This window comes from Montipora foliosa, chromosome 4 (assembly GCF_036669935.1).
Source record: "Montipora foliosa isolate CH-2021 chromosome 4, ASM3666993v2, whole genome shotgun sequence".
In the NCBI taxonomy this organism is placed as follows: domain Eukaryota; kingdom Metazoa; phylum Cnidaria; class Anthozoa; order Scleractinia; family Acroporidae; genus Montipora; species Montipora foliosa.
In genome coordinates this window covers 24,330,599-24,341,598 of record NC_090872.1, presented here as the reverse complement: position 1 = coordinate 24,341,598, position 11,000 = coordinate 24,330,599, and the positions used below count along the sequence as shown (strand labels likewise).

General features: G+C 37.5%; 1 protein-coding gene across 1 annotated transcript; it reads right to left on the bottom strand.

The window, feature by feature from the left end:
- On the bottom strand, positions 1 to 5,004 carry LOC137999119 (uncharacterized). Its single transcript, XM_068844958.1, has 3 exons — positions 4,847 to 5,004; positions 4,129 to 4,219; positions 1 to 1,008 (listed from the first exon to the last, which is right to left on the bottom strand). Exons 1-3 carry the CDS (start codon positions 4,897 to 4,899, stop codon positions 340 to 342), a joined length of 813 nt encoding a protein of 270 aa, XP_068701059.1. The 5' UTR covers positions 4,900 to 5,004; the 3' UTR covers positions 1 to 339.
- Between the last annotated feature and the right edge of the window lie 5,996 nt (positions 5,005 to 11,000).

Here is an 11,000-nt window from a genome sequence, read left to right as displayed (position 1 = left end):
GTACACGACAGATTTCTGTGCTTTATTAATTCTCTTACACCCAATTTTATTATTTTTATTATTATTATTATTATTATTATTATTATTATTATTGTCATCATCATTATTATTATTATGAAATTAGTCACTCCATAGCATAAGCAATTCTTGTTCAAATTTCTTAGCACCCACTGAAAAAAGGGCAAATTACATTATTTGGAAAAAAAAAGTATCGAAAAACTTTCCTCTACCTCGCCTGTATGCCGAGATTTATTTTAGAGCTCGAGTTCAAAAGTAACTTATACCTTCGAAGTCTCTTGAAAAACTCGCATGGATTGCAAAACAAGAACAGTTTAATAATCAATGTTTCAGTGCGACTAACTGAGTCTCATCATCGACTGTAATTTTGACCTCAATGAACCTGATCCCGTATCGCTCATTCAAGTCATCGTCACTGAACACTACCAGGTCCAGACCTCTGTTGAGTGACACGGAGCGGGAGTATGATATAGACTTTACAAAACCCCCTTTTTGAGCAGTGGAGCAATACCCTCTATTGTCGTTCAACTTGATAGTGTACTCTACCCGGCCGGGATAAGGTTCACCTACCAGGACGGGATCTGTGTTGTCAAGTTTCCGAAGGGTCGCCAAGACATCTCCCTGAACTGCCCCCTGACCGCCAAAACACGGGGAGAGACCAGTCGCTGGCGGAGCCCGGTAATTGGTTGCATCTGGGACAATATATCCGACAAAACGTACTCCGTCTGTCACTCCAAATGTGAGATCGCTGTCGTCTACTGTTGCAAGGTCGGGGTTTGTGGCGACGGTTATTTTTACAGTCAATGGAGCATCGGATGGGAAAGCATCTTTTTTGATCAATGGAAATTTGATTAGAGCGTCCCGCGCTCTCCTAATTGAGCTGGAGGAGAGGCGCAACTCGTCTTGAGCTGGTGTCAGGGAGGCAGTGCTGCTCACCGCAACTCCTAGCAGTTCAGGTGGCAGCAGTGTCCTATGAAGTAACACTTTTCCCTATTGAAACAACAGCAAACAAAAAATTCAAAACCGGAACTATGTATGTGATTTTATACGTCCGAACTGCTTTCAGACCTAAAAACGAGCCCTTTTTTTGTAGGGCGAGCTTTTAATTAATAGGCCTTATCACGGTTTTGACCGTCATTTTGATGGGTAGGTAAAGCGTAAATAATTTGTATTGTTTATATGGGGATCCGATGTCAAATAATTTTCGTTAAACGCTAGTTCTAAAAAAATTATGAATCGCAAACTGAAGGTACAGGGTAAAGGATTATACAGGCCATTTTTTAGGGACTAGCCTTCGCTAAAAGCTGCGTGGTAGCGTTTTCGATTTTTCCATACATTTGTCTGTAATTGTTACTGAAAATTCGCGGTAGAAAATTACAAAGATATGGAAAAATTGAAAAAGCTGCCGGGCAACTTCTGTAAAAGGTTAGCGCCTAACATTAGGTCTGTATAATCTTTTGCTTTGTACCTTCAGTTCTCAATTCATAAATTTTTCAGAACTAGCGTTTAACGAAAATTATTTGACATCGGATCCCCATATAAACACTACAAATTCTTTACGCTTTGCAATTTGTCTATCCGTCAAAAAGGCGGTCAAAACCGTGATAAGGCCTATTTTCTAAGCGAAAGATCGTCGTCGTGAATGAATTATTTTATACTGTCAGTTGCTGTAAACATAGATAATACATGGAGATGGTTATGTAACTCGGCAAGTTTCTTGTCTTTTGTTTGCTGTTTCGGCCCTGACCATGCACAAACCACAGCCAATCAAAAAGTTTCGATTAATTTATTCAAGACTCAGTTTTGAACCGAGGACAAAAGATTGTGCATGGTCAAGTTAACACGAAGCGTGATGTCACTCTTCTTCCAGAGTTTCATAATCACTCCATCTATTCTTGGGTTTCACTCACGTGATCAACAGCCATATTTTTCAACAAAAACAAAAGAAGACGTTAGCATAATAATAGCTTACTATTCCCGGAGGATTGGATCGGCACACCAACATGGCCTCCATTTCATTGTTTGGGGACACCAACATGGCGGCCGTGACGTCATGTGAAATCCAAGAATATGAACTATACTGTAAAGAGGGCATTCTCGTTCCCAGATCCTATCGTTTTTCTTAGCCGGCGGGGCCTTCGCACGAGAACGAAGGATAGCATTTGGAGTCCCGGATTTTAGAACTTCCGGAGTTCAAATATGAGTCGTCAAAAGAGCGGTTTTCAATTGAGTGTTGAAAGTAATTAGCGATTGCTTTGGTTTTGCATTACTTCACTCAGTGATTGGTTTAAGGTTCTCGCGCCACTTTTTCAACCAATCAGAAGCGAAACCAAAACCAATCGTGGCTCGCGCGTGCACATTTTCCCGCTCTTTTTGTCAGCTACGTGTAATTACTTCGAGGTTTGACTGTCTCTGTCATTTTTGATTAGCCAAAGTAGTTTCTTTAATTTGGTATTGGTTTTACGACACTCGATTTAAATTTGCTCTAGTACTAAACATGGCCACACTCCGAAGCATAGCATTCGAAGGGCTTTAAATGGCCTCATCTAAGAGACCGTGTCGTTCGTGTCGAACAAAAAGAAGCAATTAAGTAAAATTGTAGTTTGAAACAAAGCCACTCTGATCATTTTACAGACGCGTCAGCGTCAGCTGACCCCATCGCGCAACATGATCTGTTCTCTAAATTAACTATTATCATTAATTCTTAATTTGCTTTGAATTTACTATTATCTTTAATTTAGGACACTTTGCCCCAGGACTTGTGGTAGCAGAGGAAATAAGGGAAAAAAAGATCATATCCGTGGATTAAATTTGAACCGGGAGTTTCTACTCTATAAGAACCGCTTCTTAATTCCGTTTCACCAAGGAAGATCAAGACACCGCATAATCAAAGGAAACATTTATTTATGTCTCCCGTAGTTTATAGCCTAAGCTAGATTAATAATTTAGGCCTAAACTTTGATTTTAAAAAATGTTGAGCTTTGTCGTGGAGTTTGGAAACCGACCTTTTGCAGTGTTTAATATTGTTTGTTGTCGAGTGATAATACAGCATTATCAAATAGTATTTAAATATTGTCCCTGAGCTGGAGCCTCTAGCGGTGTGGTGGCCAAGTGGTTAGGTGACGGGTTAATCAATATTGCCAAGTTCGAGTCCTATGTCCATACACGTAGGTTGTCTTTTAAAAATTATATTACCGTTTCCCATAATCTACATCAAGCTCTCATTCCTCTAAATTAACGATAATAGCAAATTCGGAGCAAATTACGAATTGACGATAATTGTTAATTCAAGCTAGAGGAAAATGGGTCGCATCGCGCCGCATCGACTAAAGTATTTTTACTTCTGGTTCTAGATTTTATTGTTCGCAAGTCTCCAGACACCTTGGTTTTCGAGTGCAAAGGTCCCGCCGGCTGTGAGAAACGATGGGATCTGGGAACGAGGATGTAAAGATACAGGCTCGGACGGAACTCGAGCCAGCGAGCTATCAAACTATCTGAGCCAGAGTCGGTCAATTGCGAGTTCGTTGTTACGGGGCATAATATCCCATAACAGGAAGTCTGATGGAAAAAGTAAAAGAAATTCAACTTTTTCAATTGCGTACATGAACCGATTTTCTAAACGAAAGATGATTGCATAAAATGAAACAGAGAAACCTGAAAAAACTACCGATTAGCTCCTAAAATTTGTTCACAATCTTTATGTTCATCAAGCCGTAAAATAATAATAATAATAATAATAATAATAATAATAAATCGACTTCAAAAGGTAAAAGAACCGGATAAACTTAGTTAAATCTCCAATTTTAAGCCTTATAGCTTTGATAACGAGCCAGTTATTAGCCATCAAAAACCGATAAACTCAGGGGTGGCAAAATCGCTTCTGATCCAGGCATTCTTTGCAAAATTTCAAATTTTCGAAGCTTCATTGCTTAGAGAGATCATTTGGTATATCGTGTTCAAATTTTCAAAGAAAGCTCATTAATTAAGCAATGCATTTTAAACATGCAGTACTTTATTTTTGGCTGACTTATCAAAAATGTGCCGAGGAGGCAAAGAAAAATGTGAACAAAGATTCCCCTCGAGGAAAATGGCAATCGGGAAATAACTTACCCTATAAAAGTCGCAATTTGGCAAATTCGCTGGACAGACAGGAATGTTGGTTTGCAAAGGCATATGAGATACAAACGTGGGACGAGCAACCCTGTTTGGAAAATAACAAAAACATAACAAAAAAGAATATTAAGTTTTCGTGTACACTGTACTTAAATTAACTAAATACGTATAACTTTATGGAGTTGAAAAACTTTTATAGGTACACGTGTACCATAAAAAGTTGACACGGATGTAGTAAAATTTACTTAGTTCGGTAATCAAACCGAAATATAGAACTACATTTTTCAAATTTCACGCTTTTGATCGAAGAAGCTGATCACAATTTTTACGCCATTTTGGCTCTTTATACAGGCTCCCAAAAAATATTAGAATCACATATGTAGATCTTTTACGGCTGGTACAGTAGTATCTTGACTGACATTAAACGAGATGGGGTGTACAAAATACCGTTTGAGCAACACGAATCTGGTTTCGTTCATAAATCCGGGAAGTTTTGATCCAGTGTTTGCATATTCTTTGTTACAAATACCTTATCTTTCTCACATGTCAGTTGTATTCGCTTTGTTCTTGGTCCTGTATTGCCGAAGCAATTTACCACGAGTGGTATTAAACGTTTGTCGTATCGGACGATCAGGTTATGTTACTCGGACTTCAGCAAGCGATTTCTCAATAACGTTTTACAATATCTAATCATCAAAACAAAGACCGCACTTACTGGATTCCCAAAGTTACCAGAAGAACAAAGGAAACTGATGTCCTCAGAAACATTTTTCTTCTTCGGATTGGGCACTGAGAAAATACAACCAGTGGTCCTTGCGATTGTGGTCAGAAACGAGATTACCAGACGGTTTTTATACTCAACGAGCTGACAAAATCACGTGAGGAAAAAACCGCGTGTGTGATCGGTTCCGGAAAGAGAGTTGTTTTATTTCTGGAAACGAAAAGACAAACGATATTGATGACGGGGGCAGTTACAGAAGATGACGTGCGAAGAATAATCAAACCAGGTTGTGTTAACGGTTTGAGTAACAACTTTTCGTAGGACTTTTTGCCAAAAAAAATACATTATAATGCTATTTCAAAGGCTTGTGAAACGACTTACGGTTGTGTTCTTTTCGTAGGAAATTTTGAGAAAATAAAAAACTTGGTGCAAATTGGAGCGTATATTAAAAGGAAACGACATTCCCTTGCGCGTCATAGCTGTATATTGAATTGCGATGTTATTTCGGAAAATAACAATGATCAATTGAGAGTTGTCTTTCGAATATTCCGCTCAGCTAAATTTAACTTGTTCCCTTCCGATACTGACTGACGTAAAACTCCTAAGTGAACATAAATTTTACGCACAAGTTTTTACTGACTCGAGCCATAACAATGTTTGCGGATACCAGCAAATAACAAGTTAGTTTAAAAGAAGAGAGAAGATAGTCTGAAGTTAAGTTTTCTGATCTAAAAGCTCAAGTTTGATAAAGGTCTCTATATCGAGAGATGGAGTAATCCAAATTTTGTAATTAACGGGTTTTCAAATAAGTCAATAGCTTAGTGTTTCGGTTGTTTGTATATGAGTTATAATTGAAGCATTGCGAGAAATAGAATAATGGTGATAGAGGGGGTGTGTTTGTCAATATCAGAGGTCACTGATTGATTTAAACATTATTATTAGTATCAGAGTTTATACGGAACAAGAAAATGGTAGTACCATTATTTTTCCATAGACAAAAGTATTTTCTTTAAGAATAATCTGCTTAAGAATCGAAGTACCCTATTTCAAAAAAAATCCATATATATATATATATATATATATATATATATATATATAAGAACATTTCAAGTTGCAAAGGCGGAGCAAGAAAACTTTTTGTGAGGGATCTTAGCGTGCATTCTGCAGCGAGATGCCACTGATCAATTATTGGCCGAATCTATATATACAATTGACCAACGCAATGCGATATATACATACATTCGAAATGGTCTTCAAAGGAAAATCTCTGTTGATGAGAAGACGTCATCAACACCTGATTTCGATTATTAATATCTGTGTTTCAGTTCGTATTTGTATATTATAGGTGGACCAACTGGAAGCTTTTTTTTGGGACATTAATTAATATCGTCATCAGTTTATATTGTTGGAGGAAACTCAACCTGACAAAGTACGTCATAAAGAGAAAAAAACAATTGCAGTCAACAAAGTTTCAAATCATTAAAAATGATATGGTCACACATTGTTAAATGTCTTTGAACCAATATTTTGTTTGTTTTGCTAATAATTGGCTTTGTTAGTTGAGTCTTAGTTCGCTGTTATACGTAAGAGGTAATTAATACAGATATAGACTAACCGTTAGATTTTAAGAGATCTGTGGCAAGTTGCTCGAAGCCTGGTTAGCGCTAACCGTTGTTAACAGATGTCAAAACCTATAGGTTTCTATGGTATTTAACGCTGGTTAGCGCTAACCATGCTTCGAGCAACCCGGGCCTGTTCGTAATGATGTTATAACAATTTGAATTGATGTTTGAGTATTAGCCACGCTGTTGAAGTGCTAGAGCTGGCAACTGATAGGGGTGCGGTTTAAGTCGTCAGGAGAGTCGACAATTTGAACGGGTCTGTATTGACACCGTTAGCGAGAAAAATCCCTCAATCAGAGCAATAGAAAACCAGTACGGAAAACCCATGTTCCCTATTTAAGATCTGCCAAAATGGTAACAGACATTTTTCAAAGCTTTTCAAAGATTAAAGGAATATGTCTTCAAAGGACGAAAGTCCCAGGCAATGTAACGGTTACCAGCACAGCAACAGTGACTCTTTCTTCCTCTATCTTTACTTCGCACCAATCCAGTCTCCGGATTCTACCCAATCGCTGTTTACGGTATTATATCTTGACCGTGATAAGTATTAATAATAGGTGGTTTTCCGAGACGTTAGGTTATCGCCGCCATGTTCAAGTTGGTGGAAGAAAACAAAGGATCTCTTTTTGTCAGCTCCTTTTGTTCGTCCACTAGCAATTACACATTGCAGCTTTGTTATCTGTGTCTCTGGAGATTGGTTGCAAATCAACCATAACCCAAAGCTATATTTTTAAGCGATATTTTGTATGTTGCCGCTTACTGAAACTCCATAATTAGCCTACTGTACTTTAGGTTTTCTATTTCAGGATCTCTCATAGCTATTATTGGGTAACGTTTCAGGTAGTCATTGCTTGTAAAAACGAAGAAAGAAAGGCTGAGCAGTACCTTTCGAAATAGTGGCTAAGGATAATATATTCCTTCGCTGTTAAAACATCCGTTTTCTCTTTTGTTTTTGAAAACCTTCTCAGCTGCATTCACGCCCAGTAATCTTCAATGGCGTCATTTCCCTTCGACCCTGTGGCCTTCAAGTTAGCCGAAGTTTAATAATCCACAACTTGCGCACAACAAGTTAACGGGCCCATTTTAGTAACGGTACAAAATTTACACTTATAACTGCGGCAGTCGGGTATTTTGAAGTTGAACAAAAAAGTAAAAAATAAAAAATAAAATAATAATAATAATAATAATAATAATAATAGGTGTGGAGATACAACACTCGGTTACGCTGCAGACCGTGGAGAGAGGCATTGGTGACATTACTCTATTCGGCCCAACTTTTAAAAGCTAGTTTTCCTGATTGCCTGTGTAAAATATACCTCAACTGAGGGAAAAAGATTTATCTAGCCGTTGGTACACCAAATTTGTGGGAAATTTCTGGGGCTATAAAAGTCTTCGAAGAAAATTAATAATTTACAACACTTAGTGCAAGTTTCAATTTAAAAGCTAGTGATACACTTAACACTGACAAGTGAGTACGGTTGCACTGTTAAACGATTATTGAGTCTGTTATACATTGTAATCGATCAAGATAAACCTCTCGCTTTGCTTGATATTTTCTTTGGGTTCATCCAATTAATATTTTATTTTTACGCAGACGCAAATTTTGTCTTTCAGATCTCCAGTTAACCAGCCCGCATTCACTTAAAGTCTTAATACTGAATCAAAACAAAATGCTAAGTATTCCCCTGAACCTTGCCACTCTGCTCTTTTGTTGATGCACAATTCGAAACAAGCCTATTTAGGCTATTAATACCGTAATGTGTTCTGACCGACACGTTCCTCAGGTTTTTCCTTGATTCAACGAAAGCCGCAAAATTAACCTGTTAATATCATGGGTGACAAATTACTCCTTAATTTAGGCGCGAAATTTCAGCGTTAATTTATAATTTCACATGTGAAATTACAAAATTGCCACGGTAACATCTCTTGATGGCGTCTAGATTTAAAGGGGCTAGGTCACGCAAGTTTAGGCAATCTCAGCACTGATCGAATGGTCGTAGAATTAACTAAAATATCAAAATAACTGTTCAAAACTATAGAAGAACTCTAACAAAACACAGGGAAGCCAAGAAGGGACATGGATGGACACAACTGGAGAGGATTGAAGTGGATTGAATTTGGTTAAATTTGAAAAACGTCGGCCCACCTTTCTTCAAATTTATATCAATCTTTATCAAAATGTCATTTACAAAGCTGGAAAATCATTCTCAGTTGTTATGTGGCCGTGATTTTGCAAATGAAAGACTCTTGCTCTGCCAATTTGACGTTTAGAGTTCATAATTAACAAAATGAAACAAAATTACCTAAAATAGCGTGACCTAGCCCCTTTAAGACAGTGATCATTGAAGAAGTTACGAAATTAAAAGCAGCGGCAGAAAATTTAAATCCGTGAAAGAGCACAATTAACTGGGTGAGAGTTTTTGAGAAGTGGTGTGACGAAAATAGCCTTGAGAAAAACCTGGAGATGATTCTTCCCGAGCAGTTGGATAAAGTACTCGAGCGATTTTACAATTACGGTTGTGAGCGTAATTTGTCACCCACGACATTAAAAGGTAATCAAATGGTTTTCTCGTGAAATTAGGAAATAATTTCACTTGCGTTTTGTCAAAATTCTGATAATTTCCCTCGCCTGAAGGCTCGGGAAATTATCAGAATTTTGACAAAACGCAAGTGAAATTATTTCCTAATTTCACTCGTCGTCATTTGATTACAAATACATATTGCACTTTCAAACTTACGATCGAAGTCTGAAAAGCCGACGAAGAAACCGACACAATTGAAATGAACTATGAGACGTGCCTGAAGCAATTGATGCACGCAAATATTGCGCCTTTCCTTACTGCAATACTGACAGCCAATATTACTAAAACAATCCAAGGAAGGCTCATGTCATCTTGCGTGCTTAAATATACTCTTTTCTTTTCTTTTCTTTTTTTTTAATATAAGAACCTTTATGCTTCCTGCCATAGAGTCTGACTGATTATTGTTGGCAAGGCATTACCTTGGACGAGCTCCGTTTGCTGGAACACAATACCCATTTGTTTGGAATATTTTGGCCAAGCTATGATGGGCTAGGCCGTTTAGTGAAAATGAGAAATACCCAAAAATAGAAGACATGATCCCTGCAAAGGTGAGGGGACACCCACCATCCACAAGAAAGTAAAAATAGGGAGGAAATGGGGGAGGGAATTTATTTTCACAGTTGGTGAAAGCTGCCCTCTGCCTAGCTTGCGCACGAGAGATCTAAATCTAGATCTAGATTTCGAGATCTACCGAGAGAAATTCTTGGATGACAGGAATGCCCAAACTACAAACATGGAAAATAAGAAACTAAGCATGTCACAGTCACAATCAGCATAAATCTATGTATTTCTTCTGGGCAATAAAATTATTTTTTTATATAAATTATAAGGACGTTCAGGATGAGATTAACCAAACTTTTAAGAACATACTCAGGCTCATAGTCAGTTATAATTAATTCAGAACATCTTTATTTTGCGCGCTAATTTGTTTTTGTTTTTGTTTTGTGAGTAGTGTAAATATAGGTAAAAAAAATGTAAAACTGTAGAGAGTAACAGGACAATTAACTTAAATACTTAAGGACGTTTTTCAACATCAACAATGTGGTTTTCATACATGATACACTAAAGCAAAACTCAGCCGGTTTTTTGTCGAACTTAACACGTACCACACAATTTTAAAGCTCAAATCGCGGAAAAATAACTGAATGCTCAACCTAAACCCAACTTAGACGTTATTACAAAAAAAAGGGTGTCATTCAGATTTTACAGTAAAAAAGTCTGACATTTTTACAGAAGCCTTCGCGAAAAGCAAAGTGACCTGCAGTGTCCAATCCTTTATGGCGGTGTTAAATGTTTAATTCACAGTCAGTACATACTCGTTCAATTATTTTCGAGTTCAATAGCTATAGTTTGATAAGTGATCAAGCACGCCTTTTAAAATTCACCCATCCAAGGTGGCCTTAAATGACCCAGTTGAATGATCATCTCACTGTGTAAGTCTTTTATTTTACTATGCTTTTTAAATACCAGTAGGGTCTCGCTGCCTTGTTCCAAGGGCCTCGCTGAAGATTCAATATCCCTGCTTGAAGTTGTGAAAAAAGTGTTTGGGTGGCTTATTTTGCAAATATTGGAGCCCCTTTAAAGGGGCTAGGTCACGCTATTTTAGGTAATTTTGTTTAATTTTGTTAATTATGAGTCTTTCATTTGCAAAATCACGGCCACATAACAACTGAGAATGATTTTCCAGCTGTGTAAATGACATTTTGATTTAGACTGATATAAATTTGAAAAAAGGTGGGCCGACGTTTAAAAATTTAGGCAAATTCAATCCATTTCAATCCTCTCCAGTTTTGTCCATCCATGTCCCTTCTTGGCTTCCCTGTGTTTTGTTAGAGTTCTTCTATAGTTTTGAACAGTTATTTTGATATTTTAGTTAATTCTATGACCATTCGATCAGTGCTGAAATTGCCTAAAATTGCCTGACCTAGCGCCTTTAAAGACGAA

Coding starts and splice junctions, on each gene's coding strand:
- LOC137999119 (XM_068844958.1), bottom strand. CDS start 4,899: ATGTTTCTGAGGACATCAGTTTCCTTTGTTCTTCTGGTAACTTTGGGA. Junction 4,220..4,846: donor CTGGTAACTTTGGGAATCCA/GTAAGTGCGGTC, acceptor TTTTCCAAACAG/GGTTGCTCGTCCCACGTTTG. Junction 1,009..4,128: donor CAAATTGCGACTTTTATAGG/GTAAGTTATTTC, acceptor TTGTTTCAATAG/GGAAAAGTGTTACTTCATAG.